Source organism: Plectropomus leopardus, chromosome 14 (assembly GCF_026936395.1).
Source record: "Plectropomus leopardus strain MGB_pleo_1.0 chromosome 14, ASM2693639v1, whole genome shotgun sequence".
NCBI lineage: Eukaryota > Metazoa > Chordata > Actinopteri > Perciformes > Serranidae > Plectropomus > Plectropomus leopardus.
The window spans coordinates 13812847-13832779 of record NC_142189.1 but is presented as its reverse complement, the minus strand read 5'-3'; the positions used below and the strand labels follow the sequence as shown (position 1 = coordinate 13832779).

The 19933-nt window shown below is 40.9% G+C and overlaps 1 protein-coding gene across 2 annotated transcripts; it reads left to right on the top strand.

Annotated features, from left to right (window-relative positions):
* Nucleotides 1–426: 426 nt before the first annotated feature.
* ptpn21 (protein tyrosine phosphatase non-receptor type 21) lies at nt 427–18708 on the top strand. Of its 2 annotated transcripts, XM_042500207.2 has the most exons (20): nt 427–629; nt 1373–1671; nt 3484–3653; nt 4079–4176; nt 5512–5579; nt 5673–5743; nt 6179–6266; nt 6434–6522; nt 7358–7445; nt 7792–7871; nt 7996–8103; nt 8772–8832; nt 8947–9028; nt 9924–11452; nt 12317–12457; nt 13549–13767; nt 15230–15358; nt 15452–15686; nt 16425–16585; nt 16734–18708. In XM_042500207.2, the coding sequence occupies exons 2-20, from the start codon at nt 1492–1494 to the stop codon at nt 16860–16862; spliced, it is 3726 nt and encodes a 1241-aa protein (XP_042356141.1). In that variant the 5' UTR covers nt 427–629; nt 1373–1491; the 3' UTR covers nt 16863–18708. The 2 variants fall into 2 exon arrangements, with proteins under 2 accessions (XP_042356141.1, XP_042356142.1); XM_042500208.2 differs by lacking the exon at nt 7996–8103.
* Nucleotides 18709–19933: the final 1225 nt, after the last annotated feature.

Sequence of the window (19933 nt, the reverse complement as noted above, 5' to 3'; positions counted from 1 at the left end):
GATTATGAGTTGAGCCATTTTGCAAACTATAACAGAGGGGAACTTTTTAGTCATTGCACAATATTCAGTGCTTGCGATTACAGCTGTCAGTCGATGTAAAAGGTAAACAGACAGGTCAGCGGCCAGCAGCTCCGGCCAGCTGTCCCATTTCTGGCATTTTCACCGCTCTGCATTCCAGCTGTCTGATGTCATAGCTCCGAAAACCTCCATGTATTCCTCCGCCACAGAGGCACTACAGTACATTTTAAAAGCGATTAATCTAAAAAGTAAGGCAAACTTTGTATTTTGTATACATTTATTGAAATCCCAGATCACACTTAAATATACAGTTGTAGTTTATTAATAGTTGGAGCACAGTTATATGAGCTATAGAGCCGCGGATGTAGACGGCATGCGCTTGTTGCTCTACCAATCCCAGGAAGCGAAACACGCTTGGAACTTGAGTGAACTGTTGGACCAAGAGGCATGGGGTGCTGCTATAGTTTGGATCCACAAACAAACTACAGACAAACTGTCTGTTTTTAATCACGAAAAACACCTATAAAGTAGCCTAATCCATTGACATCGATGGCAAAACCCCCACGGACCGATTCCTAGCTGGACTACCATATTGCAACTGATGGCTAACGGTAACGTTAACATTTTTTTGGCCCAAAATATTTACCGGCGACGTCAGCTTCCCAAGGGTGCCGTCTATTTGCTGGAACATAAGTTAGCACGCTAAGCTAATATTACGCTAGTTGTAGTTAAGGGGTAAAGTTGTTTAAATGAAGTAACTACAGGTGAAAAGTAGAAAGTAACTCCTTAACATTTCGAATAATGAGAACAAACTTCTTTGGTCGTTTTGTTTATGTTAGCAACCTTGCTATATATTTGTAATAAACTGCATGTCTGTTTGAGAAGAAAGGCAACAGGGATTTTGCATAGTTGTTTTCGACAGCTTGCTGCGTATTGAATCAGTTTGGATCAGACTATTCACTGAAAAGGGATTCATTAAACCACAATTTAGGAAAAGGACTGCAAACATGGTATGGACTATGTTAGTTACATGTCAGGTAGCCTATGATAACCCCCCCCCATAGTAAATCCGAGATAGCCAAGTTAGGTAACGTAATTTTAAACAAAATGCCGCATTTAAGAGGATTACTTTACGATAAGTCTTGTGTTTGTCTGGTCTGGCGGCTGTTTTAGGGTGACAGACCGTGGCAAGATTATACAAAAGTGTCCTTTAGTCATGAGTGTGACCACTAAGGCTGTGATTGATCCTGTTTTGCATCCCCCCTTTTTCAAGTTTGCAATGTTGCACATCCTTTCTTGTGAACTGTGGTGTTTTCGTTATGTATTAAGATGTTTCTTCTCTCATTTTTTCCAGATCTGTCTGCTGATGATGAACCTCATGACTTGTAACATTAACCCAGTTTTCGAGATGACAGTAAGGAGAATAATTTCTCTGGACTAAGTGAAGGTCTTCCAATTGAAGAAGTGTGAAACATGCCCTTGCCATTTGGCTTAAAACTCAAAAGGACTCGAAGGTATACTGTTTCAAGTAAGAGCTGTCTTGTCACTCGGATTCAGCTGCTCAATGGAGAGTTTGTTGAGTTTACACTTTCAGTGGAGAGCACCGGACAGGAATGTTTGGAGGCAGTTGCTCAGAGACTTGAGTTAAGAGAGGTATGTATGTGTTTTATGCAATGTAAGTGCTGATTGATTGCTCTTGAAGAGTTTTTTTGAGAAACACCACAAGTCCAAGGTTGTCCTCTGGTCACATTTTTACTGAGAACTGGTAAGCAGGTCAACAGAAACTGAGATAACCAGTTTGTCATTGATTACTCATATGACATAATCTCTGTCCTTATGACACATTCAAGGAATATGTATTTACAAACATGCAACAAGCTCATCACTCAGATTCACAAACTTATACTGCATGTTTTCCAAGTTCTCATTCATACAGAAGTGCTTGCTCTCACGAAGCATTGACAAAACGCCAGAAAAAAACAGCTGTGAGTCAGAACTGAATAATGTCTGGAGCTTCATGTCTGCATTTGGTCACTATGGTCACACAATGAAAACCACCTGTTAGTCATGAGCTGAAAGAGATGCTGTCATTTCCAGTTGCACCCCAAATGAACAGTTGAGACTGCTCAATATACTGACCAGGCTGAGGAGATTGCACTATATGACGGTGTCTGTTATTTTGCCGCATTGGTCATTGGTCTGGACAGCAGTGTTGGTGACAGGACTCCACCCTCATTTAGAGCTTTTCTTGTGTGCAGGGTGCAGTAGCTGTGCTGTTTGTTTTTCATGTCACATGGCTTTTTTCTGCAATCGTATGGTTATTAGTCAGTCTGTGGTAGAAAGGTTATACAGCTGTTATAACTGTAAATGATTTAGAAGAGAGATTTTTATTATTAAGACTAGTACTAATATTTTTTTCAGTGATCAGACAGCCAAAGTTCATAATCACACTGCATACTATTTGAAAGTCTATGTTATGCTTCAGCCTGATGTTGGTAAAATTTAATGAGGACCATAATTTGTTTATATTAACCAAGGCTGGTGCAATATCTGATTTTTAACACACAGTTATCGTGGCCAAAATAAATCACAATAACAGTATTATTGCAATATCTATGGAATATAGTGGGGTAGAAATGGCAATGCTTTCAGTGAGATTCATCTTTAACTTTGTTTACTCTGTTTTTTTGGTAAATGAATTACACTCAAAATGTGAGTGTAGGGAAGTGGAGAAAGAGCCAAAGTAAGAACGAAAAGAAAGAGATGATTTAAGAGGCGCCTAATTATTTACGCAATATTACTATTATTCATATTATACTATATGTGTGTGTGTGTGTGTGTGTGTGTGTGTGTGTGTCAACACCCCTACTTTGGTCGTGGACAATTTACAGCTAAAGAAATTAGATGCATGTCCTTGTTATTTTCTGTGCTTCAGGTGATTATTACTTCACAATATTATAAAAAAAACATTTGAGTAATGTTAACACAATGGTTACTCATAGTTGCTAACAAGTACTAACTGGTGAAAAACAGTTATGTAGGCAAGATATTCTCAAAGTAGTGGTTTGAGAGTGGCTGCACATCACAGTAGGTCTCTTTTAGCTAAATTTTCTTTGGTAAACAGCAAGCCTACAGGGGTTACATTTCTTACCGGTGTTCATTATGAGATGTTCAATCAGTCACAAGACTGAACAGGGAGTGCCAGCAAAGTTTTTTAGATGGTTAGGAGAAGACCTGCAGATATGTGCTTTTGAGAAGTGACTAAAAGGGAGACGTGATATTGATCTTAAGCAGTCACATAATTATTCTGAAGTTTAATACATAATATAAGTATTGATACGTGTGCACTCCTGCTAGTTTATTACAAGATAGTTCTACCAAAATTGTTGTGGAAGACAGTCAAGTTGTCCTTGATCGCGATGTCGTTCAGGTGTAATAATTGTGTTTGCTTTCTTTGCTTGTTAGATAACATACTTCAGCCTGTGGTACTTCAACAAGCAGAACCAGCAAAGATGGATTGACTTGGAGAAGCCGCTGAAAAAGCAGCTGGACAAGTATGGGCTGGAGCCCACCGTTTACTTTGGAGTCGTGTTTTACATACCCAGTGTCACCCAGCTGCAACAGGAGATCACAAGGTGATGTTCCATCAGTGATACGAGGTGTCTTCTCTAAGCACAGTGAAAATTTATCTTTACAAACAGAAGTCAAAAAGTTATACAATTTAGTTATAAAATGAGTGAAATTAGTATAATTTAGTGCAGCCAAGTGTTTTTTGTTTCGTCTGTGTAAGTAAGCCTGGCCAGGTTAATGTGACCTACAGGGCAAGAAGTTGGTGAAGCAGCTTATGTTCATAGGTGTCTTCTTCCCTCTCCCTGTCCTTCTCTTTTAATACTTAATTCCTAATAGGTGGGTATCAGGTATTAATCATTTACATAAGTTATTTTAATACTGCTATATTTAAGAAGTTTTCCTTTGTTATAACTTTTCAGCTGTTTCCGTAGACCTGAACAAAGTTGTCATAATTGGCTGCATTTCTAAGTAACCCTTTCTTCCCCCACAGATACCAGTATTACCTACAGCTGAAGAAGGATGTTCTGGAGGGCAGGATCTCATGCACCTTGGAACAAGCTATTCGTTTAGCTAGCCTGGCAGTGCAAGGTAATATGGATGCACAAAACTGTGTGTGAAACTTAAGGTTGACAAGCCCGGTGTTTCCTGGCATGAATCTTTCTGCGGGGATTGCAGCAGCTTTATGTGTTTGGCAAATTAATCAGTGGCGCAATTACACAGCAATTGTCCATAAATCTTGAAACTTCTGAAATATGAAACTCCCCCTTGCATTGATTGATATTGCACTAGAAACACTGGAACTATTTTTAATGGGCTTGTCATAGTTCATTTAGGTTTTTGTCAAACTGTGCAAGCTTGCTAGGGTTAGGGTGTTAGTAAATTACAATAATCCTCTTGATTCTCAAACTGTTACCTGTTAATCCTCATCGGAGAAGGAGGAAATTTGTTTTTGCATCCAAAACTTAGTTTCTTCTCAAAGCACAGTTATAAACGGGATTTTAGGCTTGATGGGATTGAGATTGTTTTTTATAAATTGTTGTTGTGAACAACATATATGTCCAAAATGCCTGCTGGCATAGTTTGTCTGAAACCTCTGTTCAGTCACTTATCCAAGGATTTATATGAATGTTTTCAAGATTCTTGCAATACACAGCACTTAACAAGCACCATTAAACCTAAACAAGTCTGTTAAAATGGTCGTGTGTGTGTGTGTGTGTGTGTGAGAGAGAGAGAGAGAGAGAGAGAGAACTCCCCTTGCGTGAGCTTTAGCTCTGACACGTCCTCCAACAGTTGCCCAGCCAGAAGAATCTCAGACGCTGCTGGCAAAGTTAAATCAGGCGCTGCAACTTACCGACCTGGGTGTTAGCATAGCAGAGCTGCTGAGATCACTTACTCCTACAGCCATGGTCAAATGACTGAGCAGTGTGTGCATATGAAGAAAAGCCTTAAGAAACTATATTGCAGGTTCTCTTAAGTTTGGGCTTAAGTTGTCATGCACACATTACTTTTATGCTGTTAATGTGCTGCTGGGTAGTTCCTGTTTCCTGTCCCTGCCTGGGGTATTTTGGAGTGAAGGGCAGTTGTAGCTGAGGAGCAGTGCTGATGCCTGGGATACCCAACATAGCTGTGAATGTTGCCAGCAGGCAGCCTGAAACTGGCAGTAGTTTTGGATCTCTACGTTGTCAGACGTTGAAGCAGTTCCCTTTCTTAACAAACGGGCCCCTCCTCTCCTAAAATTAGTTCATCTTGTCATCACGCACTGCAGCTTTCCCAAAGGCATTGCACCATTCTGCAATTCTTGAATGTTTATTTTGCCTTGTACTAAATGCAGAAATGGGCATGCAATAGAGTTTATTCAGAGAGCAGCAAGATGCAAAGTATGCCTCGGTGCATTTACTCATTTAGTGTGTCTTTTTTTTGCAGCTGATTTTGGAGACTTCAACCGATATGATTCCCAGGAGTTCCTCCAGAAGTTTGCGCTGTTCCCCATTGTAAGCAATATGTTTTTATATTTTTTTTTCAGTCATATGCTCACTTGTGTTTTGATACCAACATTTTATCAATCCTGACTGTTGTCTTTGCAGGACTGGATCCAGGATGAGCGAGTGCTGGAAGAGGCCACTCAGAAAGTGGCTCTTCATTATCAGTCCTTCAGGTGAGCAGATGTTCTCAGCATCGGCCTGTCTGTTCTGTTTTTGGATCAACAGACAAACAGCTTTACATACTGCACAGACACAGTCCTTTTGCATCTATTTAGGCAATTTGCCTTTATTATGCCTATTATTATATTGCCTTCTACTATATTTCATCATCTGGTTTTACTTAGAATCTCACGAGGCCACGTATAAACCATCTCCTGTGATTTAAACCTACACAGAGTGAATAGTTGTAATAAATCTGGCCTGGTACCAGGCAATTTTTTTATCACTGTGTTCTAAATGTTAACTCCAAATGTCCTTTTTAAAAATACCATATGTTTATGCATTGCTTGGCTTGTTAGTGTTCCTGTATAGGTGTTTCACATAAGTTTAATGAGTTTTGAAGATTGCTTTTTCTTCATGTTTTTGTCGCCATGTTTGTCTTTTTTTAGGGGTTTATCAGCTCCAGAGGCAGAGATGTTGTACATGCAGGAGGTGGAGAAAATGGAAGGCTATGGCCAGGAAAGCTATCAAGCCAAGGTAGGTTTTTACGAGGTCCAGCCTGCGATCCTCAACAGCCCACATGTTGAAGAGGCATGACGTTGGTTTACTGGAATCTGAACTCTTAAGCTGCGAATTGTCTGTCTGGATTCTTTCACTTAACAGACTGTTCTGAATAACTTTATCATGTCCTTTCATGTAAACAGGACAGTACAGGCACAGATGTTTCCATGGGATCCTGCCTTGATGGCATCTTTGTCAAGCACAAAAATGGCAGGCCGCTTCTTTTATTCAGGTAAGTCCAGTAGAGCCGCAAACTGTACATGAACCTATGCATGAATCACCAGGTATCGTGTATTTAACTGGCGCAGCATTTTTCCTACTGGTCTAGCGACCAGGAAAGTCACAGAGCAATTGCATGTGTTAAATCACATTACTTAATGCTACTCAGCCAATCAAATCTGAGAATTCTGATAACCATTGTGACTGGAGGGATTGAGATACACATATGGTAGACAAGACAAGTCCCAAAATAATGGGTAGATTAGTTGATAATAAAAATAATTGTTGGTTTCAGCCCGAAAGTCTCAAAGAAATTGGAGGATGTTTGTTTGACCATTAAAGCAATGCTTTACCATCCTAAAATATGATCTACTTCTAACTATGAAGAATGAAAGTGTAGTGTGGTCAATTTTGAGCAGTAATTATATTGAATTAGATGATTTTGTTAGTATGGAATGAGTTTTGGGGCACAGCTCACAGCTATTCTTAGACAAGGTTGTCTCCTGTAATGTTCATTAATGCTCTCTAGACCTGAATGTGGCCCAAGAGGAAATGAGTCAGGTAGACTGTGTGAGCTGATAAGGATTTTGTGAGTATTATCTGTCAGTTTAGTGATTAAGTGTACTTTCTTGAACTTGGCTGAGCTGTATCTGTCTACAGTACATACCATTATGGGTAGTACATTCCTTTTTGATGGACTGCCACATGTGTATGGTTTTCATTATGCATTGTTAAAGCAGTGCCACAGTCTCTTTTAAAAATGCTGCAAGGTTTTGTGGCTGCCATGACATCATGTGTTTTTCCCCCCTCTCTTTCTCTCTGCCACCGTGCTTTAATTGGCTGTGTAGGTGGAATGAAATTAACAACATGAGTCACAACAGGTCCTTCTTTGTCCTGGAGCTAGCCAACAGAGAGGAGAGTGTTCAGTTCCAGACCGTAAGTCTCCACCGCCATCACACCTTCTCTCCTCTCCCCGTCCCCTGGGACATTCCAGTCTCTTATTTGATTTAGCAGAATTGGAAATTGCTGATGTCGTAGAGCTTAGCATCAGCTAAACCAAACAATACACCTGTGTTTGTGCGTGGGTGTGGCTGAAAGTGGGTTTGTTTGGGTATGTTACGCATGTGTGGGTCATAAAGTCGCATACCAACTGCTGAAACTCAATGTAGAAGTATGTGAGGGCAGACACAGGAATGGCTTTGCTTTCAGATAACTAAGCAAACACCACTTCTGTACTAATTGCCACACAGTCTCATGATTCTTCTTCTCCTTCTTTGTTTAGGAAGACATGGAAACCTCCAAATATGTCTGCCGGATGTGTCTGGCCAGACTGAAGTTTTATAAGATTAACAAGAGTAGCCTGTAAGTGTTTTTTTTGTTAACATGTCTATCCCAGTTCCTGTCTCTTTGTTCCTTGTCGTCTCCTGCATGTGTCTCCTCTTTGGTGTAGCCTTACTTCTATCCTCCTCTCCTCCTCTCTCTTCAGAGAGGAGTGTGACCCCCTGCCTTCTGAGGGCTCCCAGAAGTCCCTTCTCACTCTATCCTTTCCTCGCTTTCCAATGCTCTCTCGTCCCTCTCTGCCTTCTAATAAGGGGTGAGCAACAGTATGGCAAGCAGGTGCCGACACCCATCCTGATTGCTTAGCCAACAATGCCAAAGCAAACAGGTTCTCCACTACATATCTCAAATGGGCCTTGGGTTGTAAAGCATGTGGTGTTTTTTCATCCAAGTAAAGCAAATGCACATATTTGGTTTATTATTAACACCAAAGTCGCCATGGGGCAAAATGCCTTCTCAGTCTAAGGATTTTGAAACATCCTTGACAGTAAGACTAAATGAAAAGAAACATAGTAATGTATGAACCGAACAGTGACTTTAGTGTACTGTTACACTGCTGATATATATACAGTCTGTATTTTATTTAGTTTTTATTTGTCTTCATGTGTTCAGTTAAGTTTTAACAAAACAACAAGTACAAGTAGATCATACTTAAAACACATTGCACACCTGTTCTCCATTACACTATGCTTGCTGGTGTATTTTAGCAAAAATGTTGCATTGTTTACTGGAGAAGAGCTGAGCGATATGTTTTTTGAGTTTGATGGACTTGACCTGGTTTGCACTGTGTGTGTGTGTGTGTGTGTTTGCACTCTCAAAGTTAAATGGCAAAAGGGCAAAGTAAAGTTTTGGAAGACGTATTATTAGTGCTAGTATTATTTTTGTTAGGTCATCTTTTTTGACCCACATTTTTTCCCTCAACAGCCAAACCCAGCCTACAGTTGTGAACCCGGTCAGACGGAGATCCTCTACCAGAATTTCTCTGGTAATGTCCATCCTCACACTCTTCACATTTTCAAATGCATGTTTACTTCTATGCTCTAGGACAGTATTGAGATCATATGAGCCGTAACTGAATCCCTCTGATGTTGGTTTGCAGCCAAAGCCTCAGGCGTACATGATGCCCCCTCCACAGATGCACTACAATGGTCATTTCACAGAGCCTTACACATCATCACAAGGTAACTACTGTATAGAAAGTGTCTTGCAGCTAGGAACCTGAAAATGAGTGCATGGAACAACATTTGAAGTTAATACATGATGCTAATGTAGAAATATTTTATTTGCCTTGTCTTCAGCTATAATTTAATTTTGTATTTAAAGCTGGGTGAGAAAAAAATATCCTGATATTTTTTTGCCAAATACCTCAGTATCGATATTGCAACAATATTGTAGGTTTGCTGTGCTTTCACATAATATTTTAACAAGATTTTACATTTTGGTATTTAATCATCAGTAAGGTGGATAAAATGACTTAGCAGGTTAAGTGTATGGCTGCAACTAACAATTTATTGTCCATTAATCTCCCGATTATTTTCTCGATTGGTTCTTTAGCTAAAAATGTCAGAAAATGGTAAAAAAAAAATTCTGATCAGTGTTCTTCCAAGTGCACTATGATGTCTGCAAATGTCTTGTTTTGTGTACAACCCAAAGATATTCAGTTGACTGTCAAAGAAAAGGAAAGAAAACAGTACACAACAAGTATTCACATTTAAAAAACTGTTGTCAGAGAATGCTTACTGTTATTTATCTTAAAAATTACTCAAACTGACTGATCGATTGTCAGATTAGTTGACGATTAATTTAATAATTGATAACTAATCAACTAATTGAATTAGCCATAGTAAAGGCAATACTAAAGCAGTCTTCTAAGTATAGAGAATTAGATCACTTTACTGTAATGTAGTACAAGCAAAAGACAATACTTGAGAAATTACAATATCCAGAAGACAACATCTAGTCTCATATCACAACATCAATATAATATTGATTTATTGCTCAGCCCTAATAGTAGTGTTTTGTAATTTGCTTTCCATTGCCCGTCTTAGGATTTCTTGTTAATTTGCTCTCTCACAGACAATCTGTACATGAACAGTCAGAACGGTTACTACTACCACTCCCAGACCAGTCTGGACTGCTCTCCTCTGGAATACAGCAGCGGAGGGCGTTTACGTAATGGCAGTGTGTACAGCGCCCACAGCACCAGCTCTCTAACCAACCCCCAGCACTACCATCAGCCCTCACCCATGTCCTCCAACCCCTCCATCACAAGTGACATCACCAGGCCAGACTACATCCCCACGCATCGCCACAGCGCTCTCATCCCACCTTCATACCGCGCCACTCCTGATTATGAGTCGGTGATGCGTCAGAAGAACCGGGGAGCAGGAGGAGGGATGGTTTTGTCCCAAGAGCACCGGCAGAGCCACTCCATGAGGAACCTGAACATTGGAAACTCATACGCCTACAGCAGACCAGACCCGTTAGTTTACAGCCAACCAGAGATCAGAGGGGAGCATGGTGGAGCAGCACAACACCACCATTACCCCTTCCATCTGGGCTCCAGTTTCCACAGCCCCTCTCCATACCCCTACCCCACAGAGAGGAGGCCCGTAGTGGGGGCGGTTAGCGTCCCGGAGCTCACTAATGTCCAGTTACAACAGGCACAGGAATATCCAGCCCCGAACATAATGAGAACACACGTTTACCGACCACCTCCACCCTATCCGTACGCCCACCCTCGGCCTGCCAACAGCACACCTGACCTGTCGCGCCACCTGTATGTCAGCAGTAGCAACCCAGACCTGATCATCACGAGGCGCGTGCATCACTCAGTCCAGACGTTCCAAGAGGACAGCCTGCCTGTTGCCCACTCTTTACAGGAAGTTTCAGAGCCTCTTTTTAGCGGACCCCCACAGAGACACCCATACCACGCTCAGAAGCGTAACTCTATCGAGATCGCTGGACTAGCTCACAGCCTCGAGGGGATGAGGGTCAAAGAGCGGACTGTGTCTTCTTCAGCAGCTGAAACAGCCACACCTCCTCCGGTCCCACGCGGCGGCCGCTCTCAGGGCTCCCAGCTCAACGTGTTTTTGGAACGTACAAAGACAGGGGACAGGGGTGACATTAAGGAGGACGTGCAGTATGGACATAAAAAGTCCCTTTCAGATGCCACAATGCTGGTTCACAGCAGCGGTGAAGAAGAAGAGTTCGAGGATGACAGTGGACGTCACACTCCGCTCTCTCAGGATGCAGTAGCAGCGGCGGTTCCCGACCAGCTGTCACAGCAGCATCACAGTTTGACATCTCTGTCGTCCCTGACGACTCAGCAACAGACTCCCATAGAGCCACCCCCCGCATATCCCATAGGCTCCTCTCTTGACCCTTCTATAACCAGCTCCTTGGCTTACAAAGTTCACCCCCTCATCCAGGAGGGCGAGCCTCTGTACCTGCTGTCGGATTTACGACAGCCCAGGATTATGCCCTCGGTCTCCGAGGGAGACCTGAGTGGACAGGCCAAACAGAAGACCAAGAAAGACTTCAAGAAGAGGCCTGTGTCTGACGTGCCTCCTGGGAAGAAAACAGTCGAAGGTTTGCCTCCTCCGGTGAGTCCTCTTCCCCATTATATTAAATTATGATTATTATTCATGTAAAGTTCTATTTCTTACTTAACATACTTTTTATAAATTGTATTGTAGCATAAGGCACATAGTTTTACATTTTTACACGCTTTACACTATCAGCACATTATACATATTCATAATTTTAAATATTCACATACTAGTGCTAATTGCTGTTATTATTAAGGTATTTGTATTTTATATTTTTAAATACTTTGTGCTTGTACTTACTGCTTTCTGTAATTCTCTATGATTGGCATCAGAGTGACCCCAACGAACCACAATTCCTACCCTGGATCAGTAAAGAATTTCTGATTCTGATAAACTTAACATAATTAATCAACATTTTAAAATGAAGAAATTGAGATATTTGCCTATTCGTCCTCGAAAAGATATCATAATTGTCTTTTCTAAGAATTTCTAGACCTTTTTAATGTGCATTTAAGCATGATTGATGATTTAGCAGCGAGTTAAAGTTTTAGTTAGCAGTTTTACTCAAATTTTTGGTTAACATAACATTCAGTCACACTCCAGCTTTAAATTGCTCTCTAGCTGCACTGTTATACCTTAAAGAAGTCACTGTCTCCAAAGTCTTCATATCATGGTCACGAGTATGCATTTACAAAGTATTAGAGGTATGTTCAGTGGCCAGCTTCGAATGACGCAGTCAAGCTCACCTTGACTAGTACTGAAAGAATGTACCTTGGAAAACCGGACCGGTGACATTCACTGAGAAAACACGCAGCGAGGCTCTGCTGTCCTTCCCCTCTTGTATACTTACTCCCTCGCAGCACGACTCACACACGGTCATTCTCATTTTTATCTGTCTCTACACTGTTGTCATATCAGGGCATGAAGAAAGGAGCTAGGTCAGAGGTGAAGAAGATGGGCCCTCTGAAGCTGGCCCACCTTAATGGCCTGTCAATGTCCAGGCAGCCAATGCATGAAGAGACCAAGGATGAGCCTGAACGAGCCTCTAATGACGAGAGGGTAGGGCTCTTTTTGATTTTGTCAGTTATTTGCTCCATGAATGTTTTGTAAAGCAAATGCAGATGTAAATGTAGTTTAGGCAATAGAAACTCTTGTCACATGTTGCTTGTGTGCTGTTAATGAAAAGCTCATTACCAGCATGAGCTTGTTGTGTTGGTATTATTAACACCCTGAGAGGTGAGGCCTTGTTGTGTGGGATACATGAAGGAGCAAGTCTTAGTCAATACTCTTGTTCCAGACGTTAACGCACAGCTGAACTGGTCAGCCTTTTTAATCTTGATGCTTGATGGTTAGACAGTAGAGATAAATTCTAGACATGAAAAAATGATTAGCTCTTCAGCCGATCAGGTTGTCACCGTTGACGAGATGTCATCCATGAGCCTACGGGAGATTCCCAAATGTCTCACAAACACACACACAGAGGAATTTTCAACAAATAGTTGTTTGCATACCATTTTATACATTTACATACACAAAATTCAACTGCTGCAAATTTTGTCAAAATGATAATACTGCATCTCACTTTGGTGTTTCAACAGCTTCAAAACTAACTTGTCAATTGTGCTACACATTGTCAGTTTTTTAGAGATTTGGACAAAAATATGATAATTTTTTAAAGATTTTCTCACAGATTTTGCATCCGAAATTTTCTGCGGCAACATCATTCACCATTAAAAACTATCCTCCTATAGCAAGCACAACTCAGAATATTTCTAGAGTAACAGAAAGTAAAACTAAAGTAACAGAATGTAATTCACAATTGCAGACTGTGCACATATGCCTCTTATGTTTATCATTTGTTTTAAAGTGCTACAAAGCTGCAAATGTATTTTATGATCCACTTTTCACTGGGATGTTAACATAATTTTCACGTTTGTTAATAATCAAAATGTGTCATGCACAGTCTCACTATGATTCAGTTTGACAAGAGACCAGGGAATGATAATGCACATCTCACCACATTGTGTGTTATTATAAATTGTTTCGGCCTGAGGAAGTCAAAATGATGTAAAATTGTTTAGGAGTCAGTATGGCATTTTCCATGACAGTGATGTATTTACTTTTCCCTTGTTTGTGTGTGTGTGTGTTAGTGTAAAGTGCTGGAGCAACATATGGAGAGGGGAGAGCTGCTGAAGGAGTATGAGAGCATCCCAAGGCGACGTCCAGCGGGGGAATGCACCATCGCCCAGCTGCCGGAGAGTGCAGACAAAAATCGCTTCCAGGACGTCCTGCCTTATGACGACACCCGAGTGGAGCTGGTTCCCACTAAAGAGAATAACACAGGGTACATCAATGCATCACATATTAAAGTAAGTTGTGCAGAGATGTGTCATAATGCTGCGTTCACATCAGTTTTATTTAATGGTGAAAATATGCTTCCACATATTCATCAGTTGTGTTTAAACACACACACACACACACACACACACACACACACACACACACACACACACACAAGCAGACAGAGAGAGAGCTCTATTTGTAATTAAAAGCAGAGGAAAAGAATTGCTTGCTGACGGAGACAAAGAAATGCGCTTCTGGTGTGAGTGGTCGGGCGACTGCTGACATATCGGGGTGCTTCTGTGTTAAGTGTGAACATGACACACCACTTTTGTTTTGGCACATAACTTGAACATGATTTTAACTTGACATTATTCAGACAACAAAGCCCCTACACAGTTAGGATAAATATTTTGCTGACAATGACAGGGCTCATGATGACTTTATCATCACTAAAGTCAGGGCTCAGTTTTTAAAATGTAGTTAATTCTATAATTTATTATTTCTGTGAATGTAGGGTTGGGCAATAATGGCAAAATCCAATTAAAACCATATTACAGTGTGATGAATACAATAATGGACAAGTCAATGACACTACTCTTATATTGCCATGTCCTCTATAGTGTTCTTGTAGTGATGTCATGTGGACTTAATGAGTTAACAGTGACTTTTTTTTAATCAATGGTATCTCCTCGCATAAATGAAAAAAAACGTACATACAGAAATGTGTTGCCACTTTTTGATATTAGATCAGTTGGTTTAGTTTGGAACAGCTGTTCACATCTGCTTCTTGAATACTTAAGAGAATATTTTTGAGTTGACACAGAGTTTGCATTTCAAACAATGGAAGCATTTCAGAATTTGGGAGAATTTGGAATTAAATAAATAAGTTTCAAAATGGAAAGCCATGTTCCAGAAATGAAACTGTAATTATTTCAATGCCACTGAAGTTTTGCATTATGGGAAGCCTTTTGTTAACACTTGTCTCCCTCTCGAGTAAATTACCATCCCTGTGTTACAACTCTTCAGTTTAAAAGGCAGGGAGCTGTTAGAAATTTGTCATCTCCAAGAGCAAACCAGAGATAACTGCAATGACTTCACTCAGATGTTTTCTTGACAGAGCTTGACAGACCTCTTCAAAAGACATTATGTAAATGTTTACACAGGCTGAGTAGTGCTCCTCATGACAAGTAAACTGAAGTCTGAATGAACATTCAACAAAACACCAGCAAATAATTCCACCCGTTGACTTCACTGTGTCTGTCGTCCAGCCCTGACAACCAGACATTTATACTCTTCTGTGGATTACAGCTGCTTAGATACATGCAACTCATACAGGAGTGACTGCTGCTTCGTCTCATGCATTCCTTCATTATCTGACACAGTAGAAAGATTGCTCCTCCTCCTGCTGCTCCAGCTCTTTTTTTGGGAAAAATTACTGATGAGATATTGTGACTTTAAAAATATTCTCCTCATCTCCTGTCTCATTAGATAACAGTAGGTGGACAGGACTGGAGCTACATCGCCACGCAAGGTCCCCTGTCGAACACGTGTCCAGACTTTTGGCAGATGGTGTGGGAACAGGGTGTCTCCATCATCGCCATGGTCACTGCCGAAGAGGTGCATTGTTTACATATTCACACCTCCGTGTTTTTTTTCTGTTCCTCATCATTACCTGGACTTACCTCTTTGTACGTCATATGCTTCCTCCAGGAGAGCGGCCGGGAAAAGAGCTTCCGGTATTGGCCCCGACTTGGCTCACGACACAACACAGTGACGTACGGTCGCTTCAAGATCACCACGCGGTTCCGCACAGAGTCTGGCTGCTACGCCACCACAGGGCTGAGGATCAAACACCTCCTGACAGGCCAAGAGAGGACTGTCTGGCACCTGCAGTACACAGACTGGCCTGACCACGGGTGTCCAGAGGACTTCAAAGGCTTCCTCAGTAAGTGGGATCTGTGTCCGCGTATCCTTCTTATGGCCGTCATGCTTTTAAGATCAGACGTCTAGCTGAAGACTGAAATACATTTGCATTGATGGCAACATTCAAGAAGAAGTTCATCCCCCAAGTTTTTATTTAAATTTTTTAAATAAATTAGTGTTATTATTATTTTAACCTTTTTTTTCTTTGTTTTTTGTTAATTTTCAGTTTTTTTTTATTTCTTGCTAATTTTTGGTAATTTCCTATTAAATTGCACATTGCCTTCTGACAATGTTTTTGCAATAAATCAGGCCAATCTGCTCAGATTATAAAAGGTTTAATAGAGCATAGAAAATTTCACTTTCAGTTCAGTTCCATGTTGTAAAGGGCTGTCTGTTTGGGAAGTACTGAGCATAGGACAGGATGAATAAGACTTACACTGCATGAGTTCAATTCATCAAGAATTTCTCTTTTTTATTTTTTATTTTTTTATTATTTATTCCCTGGAAGCATGTGAGAAAAATGTTTACAAATTCAGCATAACAGTGGGTGAGTAATTGATATACAAAGGGTCATTAGGTGGGTGAAGTATTCCTTTAATTCCACATCGTGCTATGATACGAGATTAGTTTTGAAGGAATTTAAGTAAAGATAACTAGTAAAAATGAGAAAGAACATTTAAGTATCTGAAGCTCTGTGTCACAACTGCTGTATTTATTGTGTACTTGATTAAATCTCAAGTGACTTCTCGTCTTTTTCCAGCCTACCTGGAGGAGATCCAGTCTGTGAGGAGACACACAAACAGCATCAGTGACCCAAAGAACACCAACCTACCTGTACTCGTCCACTGCAGTGCTGGAGTGGGACGGACCGGTGTGGTCATCTTGTCTGAAATCATGATCGCCTGTCTGGAGCACAATGAGGTAACGTCTTCATTTAAAACCTCTGCATTACAGCTTTTTCCAAATTATGACCTCATATGGTAGATATATTCTCAGTTGCTTTGCCATCACTGTGTTTTTAGATGAAACATGGCCGTCCCTCTAAAACTAAAAGTCTGTCTTGTTTCAGGCGCTGGATATCCCAAAATTCCTGTTTAAGCTGCGCGCTCAGAGAATGATGATGGTTCAGACCTTGTCTCAGTACACATTCATCTACAAGGTCATCATCCAGTACCTCCGCAACTCCAGGCTCATATGAGCACCAGTGTCTGTTGGGCCCCAACATACACTGTCATAACGGATGATTGAAGTATGACGTTTGCTCCGAGTTTATGCCAAACTGCACTGTGATGACACAGCTGTATCAATCTGTTCACTGTTGCTGTCAGAATTTGGTGGACCCAGTTTGGTGAAGTATTAAATCAGGCAAGGCTGAAGGAATGATTGGAGAAGGAAGCGATACCGCATAAAGACTTATGACCTGCCTCTAAACAGTATTATATTATTTTTTTACATGCATTGTTGCTTAATAAAGCCCAGCACTTTCACAGTACTTTGCTGTACATAATGAACCAATATTAAGCTGCATAAAAAATCTTTATATAGATATGTATCAAAAAAACAGTTGTTTTTCATTTGACAAAGGTAACCTTTTTAAATAAATGTGTTTTGGATTGCTGTTTGGTAACTACTGGTTCTGATGATAAAGGATGTTTCTGTAGTGATGAAGATAGAGTGGATAAAGCTCTAAAAATATCAGATTGTTACATACGAAGGTTTGATTACAGTTGGATTTTCTACAGAGAGACGGGGGTTTGTCCCTGCATTTAACTGTAAGTCTGCAATTTTGGAGAGAGGTTGTAGACATTTGAACAGGGGTTGTTACGGTTAACTGTTAATTGGTTAATGGTCAGGCAGTTAGGCATACTCTCAGTTTACTGTTTTGAGCACCACCAAGGTCAGGTGGGTGCTAACTGTAGCTAGCGGCATCACTTGTTTGGTTTATACCGCTCATGATGTTGTTTCAACCCAAAGACTGCATATAAAGATGGACATGACAGTTGACATTTACATCCATAGTTTCAATCTGGATCGCCCCCCTGAGGTCTGTCTGCAGTATAGGTTATAAAGCGCGCCCCTCTTTGTTAGTGAATGGGACATAGGCCAAAATAAAAAGTCAAAGTACACGCTAAATAAATTTTTCCCAAAGATAGTTTCTGTCACTGAAGGTAGTTGTGTTAGTTAAGTGTTAATCGGTTTTCGGTTTTAATTAGTTATTAGTTCAGTTCGGTTTTAATTAGTTATTAAATTATACAAAAACAGGATTTTTCGCCATAATTGACAGTTGTGACAGCCAATCCACGCGCTCCATGGATGTATTATAGGGAAGTATAGGGGATGCGCTCGCTTTCAGTAGAGCTGCTCGCGATTGGTCGGACGTCTGTTTCGGCGGGAACTCCCCCACCGCTGATATCGCTACTGCGCAGACTCCGGCTCTAAAAAAAAATCACCGTCACAAAATGACAGCCTCAACTTAGCGTAGCGGGGTTCAAGCTCAGAGGGGCGTGTTGTCTATCTTTATATACAGTCTATTTTCCGACCAAACAGCGTTGCTATGGAAACACTGTGCCCATCCTCTGGGCTCACCTCGGGTTGCCTGGTGAGTAATTAATTTAAATTATTTTAACTTATTTTGAACCCCCCCCCTTAAGTTTTGTTGACTACTGTTAGCTCTGTTAGTAGTGTCATCGCGTCTAGTACTGCTGACACAGTCAACAATTATAAAGGGTTTTGTGGCTAAAATGAAGCCGTTTACTTAGTGGGGCAACCTGGGGGGAGAACGGGTGGGGACCATAGACTGTATATAAACACTTTTTACATCTTTACAGTCCCGCCAACTGAACAGCATTACTAGCGATAATCCTCAAATTAGCTGCGTCACCAGCTACAGCAACAAAATACTACACAACAGCTAACATTTGATAACCAGTGGAGACCAGAGGGTGGGCAGAGGGCACTGTGTTAACACATGTTAAAGCGGCTAGCCGGTTGTCTGTCAGCAGAGAAAACAAAACAAATGACAAGATGTCAAAAAAACATTAAAACTTGCCAACTCTAAATAGATAGAGATTTGAAATGCAATTTAGTCAATGGAGACAACTACAAAAACAACTTATTTTGCAGTGTTTTTTCTTAAAAAAATAACTGGTTCGCTGCTAATAATTACTGCCTTGTAGGGTTGCAAATTGTAAGCACTGTCCTTATTGATTATTGGTAAAATTCACTTTTGATTATCTGAAAACAAAAACTGCTTATTTTAAACAATATAAACACACATTGTCAGCAGTGCACAGCCTATTGATTGATAAGTTAAATTTAACACGTTTGACTAAATTCTAAACAACCGGTTAATCAAATTATCATCCCTAGTGCCGGCAATATTAACTGAAACTGACATCCATAATTTGAATTGAACACCCAAAAACACCCTGCCAGATTTACTGTCCCTCTGCTCCCACTGCCTCTTTTACACCCATGGCCTTTCCCCTGTACTGAGCACAATCCTGAAGCCCACTGTTGGCTGGAAGTGTTGTGTGGCTTTATCCGAGCCACTTAATATCCAATAGGCATTTTTCATGGAAGACATGTGACTTGTCCCAGTGGGAACACACAGGTGTCAGCGATGGCATTATTGATGGCTGAACTCCATGTATTTGCTTCGATTGCAGGGTCTAGGGCAGGCATGTCAAACTGGTCCACAGGGGGGCCGGTGTGGCTGCAGGTTTTGTTTCCAACCAAGTAGCAGCACACCAGACTTGACTCATTTAATCAACTGATCTCCGTCTTCAGACAGTTGATTGGTCAAACTGTGTGCTCTTGGTTGGTTGGCACAAAAACCTGCAGCCACACCGGCCCCCCTGTGGACCAGTTTGACATGCCTGGTCTAGGGTATTGTGTATGCTGTCTCACTATCAGTCTCACAGGGATCCCTGAATAGAGCAAAGCCATCGTTAGTGTCATTAGTAACACCTGTGCTTTTCCTACAATGACAAGTCAAACTGTCTGCTGAGAAAAAGGCCTATTTACAGAGCCAGAGCTGTGTATGAACACTTTTTTCCCCCAGCGCACAGTGTAGACAGCTGTAAGGAGATACTTACTGCATTTTACAAAGTGTATTGGTCTAGAATCGCAGACTGCACCTTTAATGATAATATACATCTACATTGAAAAGAATGGCGCAATTGTTTACTGTGTACCCCGTGATTCAGCTGTCTTACTTAACGATGCACGTGCTAAAAACAAATTCATAGTCTGTATCCACAGAGGGAT